General features: G+C 47.3%; 1 protein-coding gene across 1 annotated transcript in view; it reads right to left on the reverse strand.

Moving 5' to 3' along the window:
• Notch2 (notch receptor 2) overlaps positions 1-19430 on the reverse strand; it is a 138332-nt gene that overhangs the window by 49172 nt on the left and 69730 nt on the right. The window contains exons 5-8 of the mRNA XM_055603705.1: positions 18217-18339; positions 2152-2385; positions 878-1033; positions 73-261 (exon numbers count right to left, since the gene is read on the reverse strand). Of these exons, the coding sequence (XP_055459680.1) occupies positions 73-261; positions 878-1033; positions 2152-2385; positions 18217-18339 (702 nt within the window). The remainder of the gene's footprint in view (positions 1-72; positions 262-877; positions 1034-2151; positions 2386-18216; positions 18340-19430) is intronic.

Genomic DNA, 19430 nt, shown 5'->3' on the forward strand with positions numbered 1-19430 from the left:
AGGGAGGCACACACTGGCACAGCGCATGGGCTCACTGGGTAGTCTGTCGGCGCAGCGGCCCGCCCCGCTTACCTGGCATGCACAGACAGGTGAAGCCGCCAATCTTATCCAGGCAGGTGGCATCATTCTGGCAGGGGTCTGAATGGCACTCGTTGATGTCCATCTCGCAGCGAGGCCCTGCGTAGCCCCTCAGGCACTCGCAGTGGAAGGCACCATCTGTGTTCACACACTTTCCTGCATGCTCACAAGGGTTACTGTTGGCTGTAACACATAAGAACCAGCTATCAGACCGAGCACACGCCAGAGTTTCCACAAATGTGGGTAACAGAGGACACATGGGCCACACTTTAAGCAAGATCACTCTGTTTTCATGTTTATTTGTTAATTTATAAAAATAAATAACCCGAGTGATCTCCAATTTTGTGCTGTTCCTTTTTTTTTTTTAACCTCTCACTGAGGTAGGACTTTATATTGATTTTATTTATTTATTTTTTAGTTATGTGCATGTATGTGTATCTGAAGCCAGAAGATGAGGTCATATTTCCTGGAGCTGGAGTTGCAGGAGATTGTGAGCTGTCTGATGTGGATGCTGGGAATTGAACTTGGATCTTCTGCAAACATAGGGTATAATTAACAGCTGAACCATCATCCCAATCCAGGAACTTTTATTAAGAGTCAAGTCTAGACCTGTCAGAGCATTTAATTCCCAGAATGCGATATACGGGAAAGGTTGATTGTAAACTATGTGCAAGAAACAGGAAAAAAAAAAAAAAATCAAGGTTTGTGTATAATTGCCCCTACAGTATAATACACTCCCACTGAAAAACTAGCTGAGCTGACACAACCTCAAAGCCCAGAAAAGATGGGTGGCACTCACCCATGGCACACTCATCCACGTCTTCTGTGCAGTCAGCCCCCTTGTAGCCCTGTGGGCAGGTGCAAATGTACTGCCCGTTCAAGGGGTTGGTATCACACAGCGCCCCCTTGTGACAAGGGTTGCTGATGCAGGCATCATCCAGATGACACAGGAGACCTGTCTCAGGAAGAGAACATAGAGAACACACACAAAAACCTCTCTTAGAGCAAAGCTTCTTCTTCATCAAAAGCAGGAGACCCTAACTTAACATCAAGATCTGGAGGCACCGTTCCCTTCACATGATCCTGCACTAGGGACTCACCACAGCCCATACCTGCTGCTCACAAGCCAGGGTCCTGCAGGGCGGAGCGTGCACAGACCAAAGCACTAGAGGAGGGATACAGGAAAGTGGAGCTATCCACTGGAGAGCACCAGCATCAGCAGACAGAAATAGCAGACCTCCGGTTAAATCTGAACGTCTGATAAATGTTTGTGTAAGTATGTGTCAAACACTCCATGCTTCCTGTGTTTTATCTGGCATCCTCCTCCTCCAATGTCACGTTACCTAGCGACCACGGGCTCACTGGCATCTAGCTGGCCTCGGAACTGAACATCATCTGTCTATTCTCCAGCAGCCATGGAATCACATCAGCATTCCTGGATCAGGTTTTGGGGTGGGGGAGGATCTGCCAAGTGCCCAGGCATGTGGAAGTGGAGGGAGGAGGTGATACCAGCCTTCCTGCTCGGCAGGGTTCTGGTGGGAACCGGATTTTCCAGTCTGCAATTGGCCAAGGCTTCTTCCACAAAGCTAGAGGTGTGGCTTTGGTAGAGGCAAAAACATAAGAATGCTTCAAAACTGCTGGGCAGCAGGGTTTTTTGGCTTATAGATCTTCTAATGTGTTTGCCTCCACAGCGCTCTGCTACTCCTAAAACTAGAGGCTGTCTAGAAAACGAGGTTAGCTCTTCAGGCTGAAGAGCCCTTCCTAAGAGAGGTGGAAGCACACTCTTCTGAATAAATAGGTAGTTCTGAAAATGGAGACATGAGTCCACGGATTAGTCATCTGGTCTGGATTTCTGAGGTGCTTCCTGGGCCCAGTCCTTGAGGAATTCTACTGGAGCTGGATGTCTAAGGAAAACGACTAACCCTTCACTACCAGATGACACTCCAGGATGGTCCTGTGTGATCTCCCCTCGGAGTGCGACTGGCAGAACACAGATGCCACATGGAAGGGAGAGAGTCCGAATGCTCTCGGCCTCCTCCACCTGCTCATTCTCCAGCCTTCTGTTGGCCTTACCTGCCTTTCCCTCTGGACACAGGCAGGAAAAGGACGCCACGCGGTCGATGCAGGTGGAGCCTGGCGTGCAGGAGGCGAAGGCGCAGTCATCAATGTTCTCGCTGCAGTCGTCGCCGCTCCAGCCGTTCACACACACGCAGCCATAGCCTCCATTGCGGTTGGTGCAGGTGCCTCCATTCTGACAGGCATTGGGTTGCAGCAGGCACTCGTCCACATCTTCTGTGCAGAACTGCCCTTTGGGGGAAAACAAGCTGGCTCAGGGCCCTCAGGTCATAAATGACTCGTGCCAAAACAGCCCCCGACTAGCCTGCCGATGCAAGCGGCACCCACAACAGTCCGCGTCTTCCTGTGAATTTTCAGGAGATCTTGTGTTATTCAAATGACACTTATCAGAACAGAAACGGCCTTTCTAGGAGCTCCGACAACATGCAAATTTATCCAGCCAGCCAAGTAAAAGGCAAACTCTGTAAGTCCCCCGGACTTAACTAAATTCTTGGGACAAGAAATGAAAATGCAGAGCTAGGAAATTGGCTCAGCAATTAAGAACACTGGGTGCTCTTCCAGAAGACCAGGGTTCAATTCCCAGCACCCACATAGTGGCTTCACAGCTGTCTGCTACTCCAGTTCCGGGGGATTTAACGTCCTCCTGTGGCCTCTGAGGCCTTTACATGTTGGTGCACAGACATTCATGCAATCAAAACACTCATACACGTAGCAGAGAGAGAAACACACACACACAGAGAGGAAGGGAAGAGAGACAGGCAGGCAGGCAAGAAATTAGCAATTAAAAGTGAAAAAAGCAAGGGGAGAAAAATGTAAAAGATGAAAAGACATAATGAGAAAACAAGGAGCTCCACACCAAACCATAAGGGCCTTGCTCCCTGTCTGGGTGGTGTCAGCGTCCTGGCTCAGGCATCTCTCTTCTGTTCTCACAACTCTGTGTGAAGCCACAATTATCTCAAGATAGACACCATATTTTTTTTTTTAAGTTAGGATAAGCAAGAATATAGGGGAAATATTTAAAACAAAAAGCCCCAATGAAGTGTAGCTGTGAAAGGAAGAACCAGGAAGAGTGAGAATGTGTCTCGGCCTAAGGGGACAGTCCACAAAACACAACAGGAGATAAGCGTGGCCACCGTGCTGCCTGGCGGAGCGCTCTGAAGGTGGGTGGCGGCCACATGCTCCTGCAGATGGGTGATGAGCCCCAGCTACCACAGGGCTGAGGCTGCTGGGAGGGCTCCTGACCCCCAAACAAGGGGCTGTCTTATTCAAGGAGCTCATGATCCACAAAAGCAGTTTACTGCTAGGCCACCTGGATTATGAAACAAGTTAAAAAATAGGTCCTGTTGGAACTCTTTTAAAAACCAGTTTCGCTTCAAAGGGTTATCAGGATTAGAATATCTGAATTTTCTACACCACAGCAAATTCTGAAACCAAACAAAAAATGTCATTCATTCCCCCTTTGTAAATAAATAAACAAACAAAACCTTCAATGAGGAATTGAAGGGACATTCTGATTAGAAGTCTCTATGGAAAAGAAAAGCACCGAATACTTGAATTTAAAAATACTAAAGCTCCCACAGACCCCAGAACACCTCCAAAGTTATAACTGCAGACGGCCCACGTGTGCCCAGCTGTGGCACCGTCACTTCAGACATGTCTGAACCAACCCAGCTGATCTCCTTCAGCCCGACTCGGCCTTCATCGCCACTACTACAGAACAAACAAACATGACTGCCACACTTCCTTAGTGACATATCTCCCTTCTGCTACCTATCATCAAGCAACCTCTGGTTGGGGATCTTTCTGTCTTTCCAGCGAAGGCCACTAACTTGCCTGCCAGGATGTTTGGGGTCTCTCCTAAAAGAGCTTCATGCCCCTACCCCTCAATTAATCTGCAGGGCCTGTGACAGCAGGCTTACAACTACACTGGCCCAACTTCTGGATGCAGGGTGAGCACCTCAGCCAAGTTATACCACTGTGTCTCTTTCCAGATTATTGGACTAAAAACACTACACCACAGGACAGAATAATAAGGTGGCTGGTCTGAAGGCAAAGTGATAAGGGTGACAGAGTCAGAGAGAACTCAAGCCATCGTGGAACTCAAACTGTTGGCTCCTGTCATCCCAGAACCAGCTGACTGTGAGCCTACTCAGCCACGCCCAGTTCTGCTCTCTGTGCACAACTTGACAAGAGAAGGGGAGGAAGTAAGGGAGCCAATGATCGAAGGAGAGAAGAAAGAAATGAATGAACGATGGAGTGAATGAGCGAGGTAGTAAGCAACGTAGTAAGAAGACTGAGTAAATGATTAAGGAAGAAAGGGAAGAAGGAAGTGATAGAGGGAGGGAGTAAAAAAAAGAGTAGAAGAGGGAGGGGAGTAAGGAGAAGGAGAAAGCCAGTAAAGGAGAGACAAAGAGAGAAACAGAGTGAAGTAGGAAGAAATCAGAGTGGCAAACACCCACCCAGGAGAGATGATATCATTCATTACAAAACATTTACTCCCCTATGCTCTCAGCAAAAAAATGCTACTTCAAAGAATGACAGCTGTGTTATTAGGATCAGGCGGGGCTGAGAAATCAACAGATGACCAACAAGTAGGTAAGGAGCTGTTGTAACCTGGGTAATGGCTGAGCCTCGCCTATTACACTTACACTAGCTCAGACAGCTGTGTTGCCCTCGAACCTTGCTGACTTGTGGAATGCAAGCATGTTCCATGTCATCATTCTTTACTGGGGCCTGAGATAAATCTGGGTATGAGGTTCTGTGTGTTTAAAAATATTTCACATACATTTTATATGTACTGTGGTAAGAAACACTGGGTTTTAAAAAAAGTAGGTAAAAGACTATTTCCATGGAAAAGAAACCTGACACTCCTGAGAAACGATACTAATAGCCCGATTGTCTATAATGAAACAGACATTGTGAGCTGTCATAAATCCATGTCGTTTATAACTGAACAACAGGCTCAGAAAGGTCGCTGTGTCAGGCAACGAGTGCAGGAAAGCTGGGCTTGTAACCGGTTCACCTTGCTCTAAACTTAACACAGACTCATGGCATGAGCCTGACCAAACCACACCACCTCCACATGGCCATCTTCCCACAGGCACAGGCAGGGGAGGTGGGAAAGCAGGACTGAGTGGGAGGGCAGAGGAGGTAAAGAGCAAGACCATGAGTCACGCTGATGGATTAGGGGGAGACTTACAGCTGCAAAGCACTGCCCGATGTGGAAAAATGGGAATATGCTTGAGGGATGGGCAGCTCACTGCTCCTTCAAGAAGACTGTCTCTATACATTCATTTGATGCTGCTCGTCAGGCATGAAATCTAGACATCTAAGGGCACACCAGCTGAGAAGTGATCTTCTACAAACCAGATCATTTTGCTCTAAGGTTCTTGAACAAAAGCCTCCTAGATTCATTTCTGATCGTTCACCCCTCCTTCATACAGTTCTGTCACCAAGCTCCACGATGAAGGATGCTGAAAGCAGTCGCTGAGATAGTTGCTACAGTCCCTCGCTCTGAAATTCCCGAAAGAGCATCTCCTAAGATGCTGCGCTTCATGTCCATGCCCGCTTTGAGCAGGAGAAACCCCAACAGAAGCCGACAGTGAGGGGGAGTGAGTCTCAGCAGGCAAGAAGGTCCCCAAGCTCAGTCAGCACTGTCACCAAAACCTCTATCAGGATAACTCCAAATCTGATCCCCTCCCCCAGCCCTGTCACTTTTTAAATTATTTATTTATTTATTACAATTTATTTACTTTGTATCCCAGCTGTAGCTCCCTTCCTCATCCCCTCCCAATCCTGCCCCCCACCCTCTTTTCCTCCCATGCCCCAGTCCACTGATAAGGGAGGTCCTCCTCCACTTCACTCTAACCCTAGCCTATTAGGTCTCATCAGGACTGGCTACATTGTCTTCCTCTGTGGCCTGGTAAGGCTGCTCCACACACAGGGGGAGGTGATCAAAGAGCCAGCCCCTGAGTTCATGTCAGACATAGCCCCTGTTCTCTTTACTAGGAAACCCACTTGGAGACTGAGCTGCCATGGGCTACATCTGAGCAAGGGTTCTAGGTTATCTCCATTAATGGAGGAGGACCCTGGGTAAGATGTTCAATCTTCATTCAAAAAGGCAAATAGGATAGACCTGGGAAGATGGAGAAAACAGGGAACAGGAGAGAAGCATACCCCAGAGGGACTCTCAAAGACTCTACCCAGCAGATGCTGAGACTCATAGCCAAACTTTGGGCCCTATCTCTTTTCTGGCAGTACTGGGGATTGAACCCAGGGCCTTGTACACGTTAAGCAAATGCTCTACCACTCTCAGCTACATCTTCATCCCCGGATGCCCCTTGGTCACCTGCTCCCAGTCTTCAAAGCCTAGTGAGAAGGCCCAGCTGCTTGAGATAAAGAACATCCCAGGGAAAGCAGCAAGGCAGGAGGTCATGAGAGATTAGGATGGGAACATTTTTGGTACTTGCAGGAGCTCTGGGTATGTGGCACGCTCTCTGGTCACAGGGCTTTTCCCACTCCCCACAGCAAGAAAGTGCTTGTCTGTGTGGAGGGAGGGTTCTTACTTCAGGAGGATGGTCCAGGCAGGTTCACAGGACAACAAATGAACGCAGTGCACTCTCCTGCTGGGGTTTACAAGGGCTGGAGATGGTTTGAGGCTCTAGATTTGGATATGAACGCTAGACCTGGTGTAACAGGTAAAGGCTATGATCAACACTGAAGATTAATCACTGGTGAGCTGACGGGACAAAGGCAAGTGACTTAGCAGGAGGAGGGAGAGAACACTAAGTTATGAGCTACCTAGCAAATAAAACCGCAGTGGGAAGGGAGACATGCGCTATCACCCTGCCCCACCCAGCTACTAAGCCATCAGTGCAGTCTCGGCAGCACTGTCGTCTGGGCCAACACAAACCATGCTGTGAACCCCCTAAGCAGACTGCGCAGAGTTCACTGAGGCAAGTCTTTGGAGGGCAATAATCACCTTGTAGTAATTTTCATTTGGAGATGCTGCAGGCTGCTGCCACTTAACCCTGGGACCAAAGCAATGGGCTGTGCGGCCCCTCTCCTCCTCCCTCAGGCAAAGACGTCTTTCCCGACACAGCTGCAACGGGCCCATGATTAGTTTGGTCCGAGATGTCACACTCACCAGTCTGCAGCTGGTGGATACTTTAAACACTAACACCAGCTGAAGCTACTGAAAACCTTCTGAATGGCCACTTTGGCCTAGCCCTCTCCTTCAGACATCTCAAGCCAACACCAGCCTCTGGCAGCTCTTCCAACACTGTTTCTTCCTGTGCCAGGGCTCTGCACATTGCATGCTCTCTACACCTTCCAACTCACAGGGTTAACTACTCACCATCCTTGCTTGTGACTTAACCATACCTCCAAATACCCATCTCCCACAGTGACCCAGCACAGCAGCCATTCAAATATCTGTCCTGGCACCTGGCAAAGCTTAACTTTATCCTACTGACTCTCATCCCTCCTCCCACTAGACTTCAGGCTTCATGAGTTCAGGAACCGACTCTACCATTCACTTCAGAAGGCATGTCGGATACACTGGGGTTGGTGGAAAAACAGACTTCAGACAGCTGTTTGTCTAGATGAGGCGGATAGGACCACAGAGGTATGCTATCCTGCCCAACTGTGCTGGCCCTTGTGATAAAAGAGCTAGAAACACAAATTCAATATGGAAGTATGTGCTAAAGAACTGTGGAATGAGACTGCCACAGAAGGCAATTTCCAAAATGGGAAAGGAACCTGAGCTGACTGCTGAGGGACAGGAAGGACTGAGAACCTCGGAAGAGGAAGCGAGCCCAGTGGTGCCGCAGATAAAGAGAACACCATCAACCTGCTATTGGTAAATAAGACCCTACCCTGGTTTTCCAGAAGTCAGGCCATCTCAATGCTCTATCCAAAGGAGCCATGGCCCACTAAACACAGACACCACTTAGCAGCTGTAACAGGGTGGGTTTCAAGGAGATCATTATACTTCTCAAGGCGCCACAGAGAAACCATCACTCTGACCTAGAGCGGTGATGGGATGAGGGAAAAGGAGGCCGCTCAAGGAAACAGAGACCTGCCTGCTAAGCCCTGTGCTCTAAGGCTGTTTTCCCACTCATCTGTGGACTGCGAAGTCTGCGGGAAACATTGGATCGCGTCAGTGCACCCATTAAGCATCAATTCATAGTTCGACAACAATCCCCATACAAGAGCATAAAATATAGTTGGTCCCTGACCCTGTTCCCTTCCCCTTTATGGTAAAATCAAGACAATGTCACCACTGACACATCCTTCCAGCCAGCAATCACTAACCACTATGTTTTGGAGTTTCTATCTTCAGGTCATAGAGAGCGTTTCCCAAGCTTTATCCCACAGGCTCTCCCCATACACAGACTCTAGTTCCCTTCTCGAGTTAAGGAGCAGAGGAAAAACGAGGCTTCTTACAAGCTTCAAGGACTAAAGGTGTGAGCCCTGGTCTCTAGGGCCCACCTCCAGAGAAGGAGTATGTGTGTCCCTGTGCAAATGAGCACACACCTGTTCCCCTGGGAGGGTGGGTGTGGCTAAGGTAAGGAGCAAAAAGGGATGTGCACAGAGGAAAGTGCAAAGCTCTTGAGGAATCCTTGTGCTAATTCCCCATCATTGTCTCTCCTTCAGGACTCCTCAAAAGCCGTGTTTCCTGCATCAGGACCAATTTTATTTTTCTAGAGAGCTTCAAGAATGATCTTAACACATAAACTGGACTGTGCTACCTGCTTCTTTGAACCCTTTGATGACTTATCCAGCAGGACACAGTTCTAGCACTAGTCATGTTTTCTGCTCTCACCAGCTCCACCACTTCCTTGTCTGTGATCTCATTCCTTCACTTTAACACTAGGACAAGTGGTCCCTGTGCTTGAGGGCGTTCTTACCCTGCCCCACATAACTCTTGCTCTCAGTCCATCTGAAATGCCATTTTTCCCCAGAGAAAATTAGGTTTTTCTGCCTAAACAAAGTTAGTTTTCCCCTTTAACAGACCTCCATACACCCTCTACTAATCCTGCAAAGCATTCACTACAGGTCAAATTTTACACAGAATCAGATTGTTACTTCTCACTGCTGTTTACTTTAGGACTATAAACTTCACAGAGAAAAGATGGCAGGTGTGTACTTTGTGGCTGAATCCCCACAGCTTAGCATAATGCCCAGCTAATAATATCCAGGAATGCTCAATACTGATTTACTAAATAAGTGATTGTATCTTTCTGTCATCTCTTATTAAACTATCATCATGTCACTAGAGTAAGAATCTAACATCAGAGGGGGTCTATTCCAGTCATTCCCCAGAGTGTCCTTTTGCCCTGTCTACACCTGCCAGCTCAGTAACTCTGTCCTGTTCGCTACACTACATCTCATGGCCACAGCAAGTTCCCCCTGCCTCTGTCCTCACCCTTCACTCTATCCAAGAGTAAACAATGCTGTATGACGATTTCCTTCTCATCTGAAACCTACCCTGTCCCTAAAGTACTTGTATTGGGATTATCTATGAATAAAGCAGCCCTGGTTTCTACGCTGTAGACTTTTAAGCAAATAGTGGTTATGCGCACACGAATAATGATAGTACAGGGTGTCGAGTATTTTAATGGGTACCTGTTGCCTCAGGAGGACAGAGAGCTACAGAACAAAACTGGGAACTGAACGCCTGAAGGACACACGGGCAGGACAGGTTGTATAAGAGTATATTTGTGGGTGGAAGGAAGGAGTGGGGAGCATTTGGGACGGAAGGACATGATATGCGCAGGTTTGGATGACGAGGGAACATGGCTCGTTAGAGGCAATGAAAAGGAATGGGTGCAGCTCAATTTACAAGGCATGTGTGGGTTCCACGCAGCATTCTGCAGCTCCATCCCAAAACACGGAGCCTCTACCAAAGCAAAGACACAGCACATCCGACTGCCTCCGAAAGCCTGCTATGCTGCAGGCCAGACGGCCTGAACTCCACCTCACCCCTCCAGTTCAAGAGCACAGAGGAGGTGGGGGCCACTGTGGCCACTACAGCAACAAAGACGTCTGCGGTGCATCTGGGACAAACTCCGGAGGCAGTCACCAAAGCACAGCCGAGTTCAGCCTCTGCGGAGAGCTGGGCCAGAGCTGGCATTCAGGAAGCTGAGCCCTGGCACAGAGGCTCCAGAAAGGGGTGGTGCCAAAGTTCAGTCCCCCTGCTGGAAGGCCCACGCTTTGGCTCCCTCCCCACTTCTTTAGGCTCCTCACTGCTAAGCCAACTGACACAGAAGAGCCCTCACCTCACGGGGAGGTTCACGGTAAGGGGATCCAGACAGCACATAAATTCTCTATTTACAGGCAAGCCGTTACTCTGTGCAAGATGAGTAATATGGAAAAATCCAACATGGGGCTATTAGGTTCCGCAATATAAAGTATGGATGTGTGCCACATATGATTAGATAAAGAGTACACTATAAAAATATTCATTGCCAGGAACTAGGACTGAGAAAGAATCGGTTCTCTGCTCTCAAGACACTCTGACAAATTTAAGTTCTAAAAAGAAAAAAGAAAAAAATACAGACTACCAGACTCAGTGGAAGAGGCTGAGAAGCAGCAGAGACAGAAAGGATGAAGATAATTGTGTGTCACACGAAGACAAGAATGCACTGCAAATAAAGTTCAGGATCACAGGCTGCGAAGGACAGGACAAAAGACAAGGAACTATAAATCAGGGTTACAGGGGAAAGTTTAAGATGTTCTCATAAAATGCAAAGCCAAGGGAGAGCAGATTGAAATAGGAAGAGAGAAGAGCTGAGCTCTGTGGGAGGGAAGGAAGAAGACTTTAAGACCGTACAAAGAAAACAGCAAGGACAGCAATGCTGATCATCAAGGAAGGAGAAACACGTGTCTGATGCTGCCCTCCCCACAGGCCTCACCACCAGAAGCAAAGGAGAGATGCCTAAAATCTCAACATAAATTGGTGACTCAAGAATTGTATACTAGCAAAATGCCACTGTACATGAAGTCAACGAAACCAAAGCCTCCCAGATGGCTCCCAGAGTGCACCAGGGCCTTTCCCGAAAAAGTCACATCATTCACAGTTACTTAACTGACTGGAAACAGCCAAAATGAAGGAGATGGCCTTAATACAACTGACTACCTGCACCAAAGCTGTACACACAGCCCAAGATGTTACTTAAGAAGATGCATTACGATTTCAAAAGTCCTGCCTGGTGGTGGTGGTGGCGCACAACTGTGATCCCAGCACCCGGGAGGCGGAGGCAGGTGGGTCTCTGCGAGTTCAATGCCAGCCTGGTCTACAGAGTGAGTTCCAGGATACCCAGAGCTACACAGAAAAACCCTGTCTCGAAAAAAAAAATTTTTTTAAAGTCCTAACAATACTATAAAGCGGATTTTTAAAAAAATCCAGATTACAAATGTAAAACCCACAGAGGACAGGAAAGGCAATCAGAGCCAGGAGATATTCTCTCACTACTACAATAGCTGCTCTATAAAAAAGACACAAAATAGCAAATGCTGACTAGAATGTGGGGGAGAGCGGGAATCCAGGCACCCTTTTAAAGAGAAAGTCTGTTGTTATGGAAGCTACTCACAGTTTGAATAAAGAACTACCAGGAGTTAAAGATATGGCTCAACAGTTTAGAGCACCGGCTGCTCTTCCAGAGGTCCTGGGTTCAATTCCCAGCACCCAAATGGTAACTCACAGCCATCTAAAACTCCAGTTTCCGGGGTTTCCAATGCCTTCTTTTGGCCTCTATGGGGACTGCATGCACATGGTACATACATATACATGCAAGCAAAAGCACCCATGCACATAAAAATCAAAGAAAACACACCCAACAATCCACACAAGGAAATGAAACCAGTATATCACAGAGACATCTGCATTTCCACGTTTACTTACTAAAGGACTGTTCACAACAGCCAAGAAACAGAGACAACAGAAGTTTCTATCACCTGACAATAAGCATGTGGTATGGATGCATCATGGACTACGATTCAGTCCTGAAGAAATATATGTGATCAGGACTGCAGAAATGGCGGTTAAGCTCACACATTTCTCTTACAGAGGACCTGAGTCCAATTCCCAGCACCCACACCAGGCAGTTCCAGCCGCAGGAGTTTTGTCCACTGCTGGCCTCTGTAGGCACTGCACTCAGTGTGATGCTGGCGTTCTTGAGTTATCACGCATCAAGTAGCTATCACTTATTAAAAAGGCCCTGGGAGTGCGACCTACAGCATGACCAGGGGTCCGCCGGGCACGCTGACAGGTAAGCCAGCCAGAGCAAACAGTACCACAGATGCTAGCACAGATGCTGCAGTGGAGGCCGGCAGAGCGGAGCGAGTGGAGCTGGCGACTTGGGGGTGCCACGCGCAAAGCTCTCTTTCAAACTCTCTTCCCTCCCCCTTTCTTAGCTTCCTTCTCTATAACAACTTCCTCCTCCATTTTCTTAAATGTGAATGAGTACTTGTCACAGTTCAGGCCTAAATCTTGGTTGTTGTTGTTTTTTAATAGGTCCCCATGGGAACTCACTGCCCCATCAAACAAACAAACAAACAAACAAAAAGACTTGCGATCAGAGGCTCTAGGCCTGACCTCCATGTCTCTCTATTCTGGCTTGCTGCTGATGTTTTCTGAAAATTTGCTTCATATGCTTCAAAGTCAAAATCCCCTCTACCCTGTTTCCCTCTCTCTCTGCCATTACCTCACACTGGCCTATTGGAGTCAAAGCACGCCTTCACTTTTTTCAGTCCTCGCTGCGTATGTTGATTCTAATCTACGCCTCTTCCTGAATCTGTCTACTCATGTTTTCTACCTCTTCTTGTGACTTTATGTAGAGTTTCTTTCTTCTCCTTGACAAATTTTACAGGATAGGAATTACCTTCACTCTGTGCACTTACAGACTCTCACAGAGAGTCCTGGACTTGCGAGCTGTTCAGCAGGTCTCTACTACTGAGCCTCCTCCCTGTCGTTCCATAGGAGCTTAAAAACCTGGGATATCGCTGGCCTACAGTGAGGCCTTCCTGAGCTAGCCCACGCCTTTCTGGCCGTTTCCACCCACATGTCCTCCTATCATCGTGAAAGGGCCTGTAGGATGAGGCCCTTCAGATGACCACCCTGGCGATCTGTCCAAATGACGGGAAACCAAAACTGGGGTGGGAAGGCAGCACTGCAGAAGTTAAGCTGATGATCAAGTTCTAATACCTGGTAGACAGCAGAGAAGCTGAGATGTGTTTCCCCATCTGCTCATAGACAGCATCTTAGCCCAAGATATGATAAGTTCTCACTCCACAGGAAACTTGTCACCAGTCAGACCTTGACCAGAGCAGACCCGCCTCGTGCAGCATGCGAACACCGGCACGCAGACTCTGCTCCCAAACCAGGAGCTCAGGGCTCCTCTGGCATAAGCGCTCATAAACTCAGGCCACATGTGCTTTTTAAACTGGAACAAGAGGAACTGTAGCCCACTGTCAAGGCTCACTGTGTGTACAATAGAGGAGAGCAGAGAAAAGATGCAGTTGGTTTTATTTGACTCGGATCTACCTAACTTTCATTGTTCGCTTCTGCTTCATGTCCCAAAGCAGTGTTCAAGCCCAAGCTGAAATTACATTTCTGGATTAATAATGAGAGCAGGAAAATCAATCACATCTGCCCTGAGAATGAACCCAAAACCAAAATCAGCCACACTGAGGAATTTGTGAGCTGAGCTTAGAGTCAACTTTAATTCTGAAGGAAATGAACCTTTAAGAAGAAAATTCAAATAACAATCTATGTAGACAAAACATTAATCTACACTGCCCTAATAAATTTGGGGGCCTTTTAAAGCCCTTCCCTTCCATGGACATTTGCCAGAGCAGAGCTGCTCCGATAAGATGGCACGAGGCCAAGGGCTGCATAATAGAGGCAACTGCGCTCAGCCTGCACCAAACCCTCAGCTGCACTTTCCTGCCCAAGGATATCCGCATAGTCGATTTCTCCATAGGGATTCCCACGGACAAGTCAACCTAGCATACCTGAGCATAGCCAGCTAGTCCTAGAGGCTTGTAGACTGAAAAAGCTCACTAGTGACCACAGGTGAGAAGCCCTGGACTAAGGTAGCACAGTCCCACCCATACCCTGGGGAGGAACTACCACAGAACAAGGTTAGGACAAGACCGGGATGTTCATTCACTATGGGCAACCCAGAGGGTAGATGCCCCCCACACAGCAGCGCAGCTCTGCCCCCCTCTGCAGCTACAGCAGCAGCTCCCACACAAAGAGGCACAGGGAGGATCCTAAACCTCCCAAGAGCCACTTACAAAAAAGACAAACAAAAAAGTGAAATCAACCCTTGGCATTAATTTCTTAAACTCAATATATGTAAAACATTGTAATTTTAATAGTCAATCTCTAAACATTCCCAAGTGTGAATACACTTTAACCTTTTCATACTAACATCCTCAAAATCAGGTACTTTGTGTGTGACAATTACAACACACCCGAATTCATTCAGACTAGTCACATTTCAGATGCTCTCTGGCCCATGGCTAGTGGCCACCATACAAACGGCACCAGAGTGTTCATCACGACTGCTGTTGCCGAAGGAATACAAAGGCTATAAAAACTTCTACTGTACACTGATTCTCAAGATGCACAAGGAGTAAATAACACACACGGATTTTACAGGCTCCAAGCAAAGCCCAAGAAGAAGAAACCGATTTCTTTACTGCAGATCAACCATGAACAGAGCTGGAGATATTTCTGTTCTCCTTGAAGTCTGGAGCTGCAGAAGGCAGTGTATCGTGCATGCGCACTTACGGAGAAAAAACTACACTGCTTATGCTTTGCTCACTAAGTACAGAGCTAACTCCAACTCTACATGACATTTCAAATCCATGCCTAGTTGCTGCTTCCATGTAATCTCACCCATTTTCTTGAGGCGGATAGAAACCTCATTTCCTCTCCCACTAGTCCGTGTCAGCCCCTCCTTGCCTACCAAATGCCAGCCAAGCAGCCCAACTTCAACTCTCCAGCTGGGAGCCGGGGGCGGGGGTGGGAGGGTGCACGAACACAGTTGGAACAGGCACTTAGGTACAAGCAGAGAAGCAGTACACTGAATGTGAACCATTCACACAGCATGAACTTCTAACCTCAGAGACACCAGCAAAGTTCCCAAGGAGGGAAAACAAAAACAGCTAATCACGAAATCCTAGAATAATGAAATTAGAAATTGAACTTTTGACCACTGAAGAGACTTCAATGGACTTTATCCTTAAAAGATAAAAAAAATAAAAGGCATGTCACAGAGCCAACTTGATGCAGAAAAAAAAAGACCACAGACTTGAAACTCAGAAAGCCCAGACTAAAACACTAACCCAATCACTATTTCTTTGCTAAGAACAAATGATTTAATTCCCTTAAATATGCACCATTATCTAGAAAGAATACTATTCAATGGGTTATACCCCTAATTGAAAATATACAAAACACAGAATTAGCACATTAAGATACTAATGTATCTAACTCCTGAGCTGAAGCTTTGCTCATTCTTGTTATTTATGTACGAGCCAACGGCTCTAACAGAAATAAAAAACAGGGCTCCTGGAACACAAAATCTCCTCTGCCTTCTCAGCACTGGCAGAAGCCACCAGTTAAGAGTCCAGCTACCAAGGTCTGTTAGGGCACTGACTGCTGTCCTCGTGGCTCAACCACCTGCAACTCCATCTCCTCCCCACAGCAAGCACCCAACGTATCAGTAGAGCCATGAAGCACATCCCAGTGAACTGCAGCTAGAGGAGCACACAAGCTCAGCCTGGAGACAGGGAAGGGAAGGCTTCCTGGGAGGTAGGCAGCTGAGTCCGGTAGGGAGAGGAGCAGAGAGGGGAGACCTAAGAACGGGCAGGTTGAGGACAGGATGTGAGCGTGCGTGAACACAGTCTGTGAGCAGACTCTCTAGAAAGAGCTAATGGATACATGTAGAGAAGTCTGGAAATCAAACAGATATGAGGCATAGGCCTTCACACAGCCAAGGGAGAGCTTGGATTTCAGCCTAAGCGTGGACACAGCCTTGTCATTGGAAATCGAAGAATCAGCATGAAGGAGGGAGGAGACAAAGCAGTGCATGACAGTGACGGGAAGAAATAAAGCCTGCCTTGGGAAACTCTGCCATTACCTCCACTGCCCTTTCTACAGGTACAAAGTAACCTAGAGAATGACACTCCACAAAGAAGACTGTCATTGCAAGAAAGCACTGACTGGACCCTGGAGTAAGACACTGTTTACACGGAGAACACTCCCAGAATCAAGGTTAGAGCAGGCAGCCTGGTGTGGTATCAGGGGATGAAGAACGTTACAGTACTGTTTAATGAGCACTGGCGTCAGGAGCCTAATGCCACCTGGGATCACACTTTCACAGCAGAGCTTAGAAAAGAGCCCGGGCCTAACAAGCATTCATCCCAACCCCGAACAACTACATCTTCAGAAAGACAAAGAGTCAATCTTAGCAGAAAGTATTTCTCAAGTAATTAACTTCCTGGTAGTTTTTAAGCTGGAAAAAAAAAAAAAAAATGGCCTCTGAAAAATTTACCACAAAAATATTGAAAAAGCGGAGAAAGGAGGCAATCTGACAGGAAGAGTTAGGAATGATATCTCAGGGCCAGGGCATCATAAAGAAACTCTGCAGAAGTCCAACTCTAGACCTGTGGGAAAGAAAGCACTGAAAAGAACAGGATTAGAAGCAGAATTACGGGCTCTTCCAGAAAACAATCGCACCACTAAGGTTTAAATCCTCTTTAGATTTTTCTACTCATGGTCTATAGCAGTGAGGTACTCTAAATAATTATATACTTCAGATAAAGGAAAGCAACTCAGAGGCCTGAGGAGCCCTAGCCGCTTCTTGCAGGAGACAGTCTTGTCGGTTCCTCTGGTCACATTAACTCACTCCTCCCCCTTCTACATTAAGCCAATCAATTTCTGTCAAAAAAGCTCAGTTCAGAACACTGAGATAGTACAGACAGGACAGGCTCCGTATGCACAAGTCTAATGGCCAGATTCAGTCCCAAAGACCCACATGGTGGAAAGCAAATAAAAAGAAACAACCAGGAGGTACCCTCTGACCTCCAGATGCAGCCATGGTATATACACACATATACATACACACATACACTCATACACACACACACACACACACAAGTTCATGTACACAAATATATAAAAATGTGATGGCGGGAGCAGGGCAGAGTCTCACTGGATGCCCTGGAACTGGATGCCCTGGAATATGCTATGTTGGCCAAGCTAGCCTCACAGAGATTACCTACCTTGGCCTCCCAAGTGCTAGGATTAAAAGTGTGCACCATCATGCCTGACATAACTAATATTTTTAAGGCTCAGTTCTTCATTTCTTAACCAGTTCCTGTCTCCACATCAGTCACGGATAAACAGGTCAACATGAACAGGATCTAAAGCTGAATGTCTGCATAAGATCGTTCACCTTTCAAAATGAGTGAAAAACCTAAGCCAACACAGGAAAGTTCAAAAAGGCTATAGATTTAAGTGAAACTGACCTACTGGTGTCAGTGGTAGAAAAAAAAAAACAATTTGCTTTAAATCTCTGTGCAAAACCAGATACAAGAAAGGAGGAAGACATCATAGAGATGATGTCACTGGGGGTTCCTGCTCATTGCCCCTAGCAATGAGATGGGGCAGGTATCTATCCAGGACAAACCATAAGCTCCGGGTTCTTAACGTATGCACAGTTTGTTGTGTGTTTCTTCCTCTCAAATACTGATGGAGCATGTTCCGTGTCCAGACCACAAGCTGTCAGAGGCTAAGCTCTGCTCTTCACGCCAGCACAGTGCTCTGCCCGGCTCTGCGCTCAGAGCTGCTGCCCAGTGATACTTGTGAAAGCACACTGTAGAGTTGGCACAGGGGAGCCAGGGCTGAGCACCACACCCAAAGGCCTGGCAGTGGGAGCCCGGCTCCATTCACACCCTGGGCTAACATCACGACGCCCACTTCACTAAGAGTCCCCTCTGCCACATGCCGTCCTCGCCCACGGCGGGCCTGCCTCCTGTGCCTACCTGTCCACTGAGGCGGACAGCGACAGTTGTAGGTATTGACTCCATCCACACAAACCCCTCCATTCTGACACTTGTGGTTAGGGCAGTCGTCGATATTCCGCTCGCAGGTGCTCCCTTCAAAACCTGCCAGGAGAAGAACAAAGCAGTGAGACTTCTCAAGCCACCGTGTTCCGCTTTCGCCCCCAGGACACAGTCAAAGGAGAGGCTGCTTCATGATTTTAGTATGCCCCACCCCCAGCAGCTGTGCCACAAAGACATACTGCACGAGAAACCCCCAACCCTGTGTTTCTTGGCCTTAAGCACAGCTAGACGATGGCAGTGACTTGTTAGGCCTCATGCCTTCGTGGTTACCTCACATTTATTTCTGTGACATAAAATCAGAAGAGACAAATGTATACTTGGGACAACCGTTAACTGGCTCCAAAAACCAGGGTATTAGATTTTCCCCAGCTCCTGTCTCGAGTCTTAAAAGGAACGGATTAAAATGAACAATTCATTAATTAAAGCCTTTGGGGCTGCACACATAGCTTGATGGTAGAGTGCATGTCTAGAATACACAGGCCCTAGCTTCAAACCTCAGGACCACAAAAGAGGGCAGAGAGAACAGAGAGAAAGTGCAGGGAAGGGAGGGAGAAAACTGAAAGTGAGAGGAGAGAGAAAGTGGACATTTGTGTGAAAGTAGAAAGGGGAGTTATGGAACTAAAAGCATGTAAGTGAGGAGGGGAAGGCAGGCAAGACAGGAGAGGAAGATCAACCAAATGAAATAGAAAAAGGAACCTGTTATTTCACATGCTGATTTTATGAAGGAATGAAAACATTATGAAGACTTGTATTTTTACCTAACTCAAAACTAAAACATTTTAATGAACAAATAAGTAGGAGGAGAAAACAGAGATGTAGCAACAAGAATTTAAGTCTGTAATTTTTCTTGGGCAACAGCTCCGAGGATTCCAACACTGGGTGGGTGGGTGGCAGTGAACCTGAGGTAGGGAGAGCTGAGCTGGGTCAGAGCGTCTCCACCTGCAGCTGCTCACTGCGCGGCATCGTCCACTCTGAGTCAGCATCAGGCAGCTGGGTAAGGAGTCTCAACCCACCTGCCCAGCCTGCCTTTCTGGATGGGTAAGTGCCACATCATGAATAAAGTCCTCCATGATAGGACAAACTTTGGGAGAGGTGGCATTGCTACTAAAATCACCAGAGTTTCAACCTTTTTC

The sequence above is a fragment of the Psammomys obesus genome, unplaced genomic scaffold (genome assembly GCF_907164565.1).
Source record: "Psammomys obesus unplaced genomic scaffold, mPsaObe1.curated_primary_1811, whole genome shotgun sequence".
Lineage (NCBI taxonomy): Eukaryota > Metazoa > Chordata > Mammalia > Rodentia > Muridae > Psammomys > Psammomys obesus.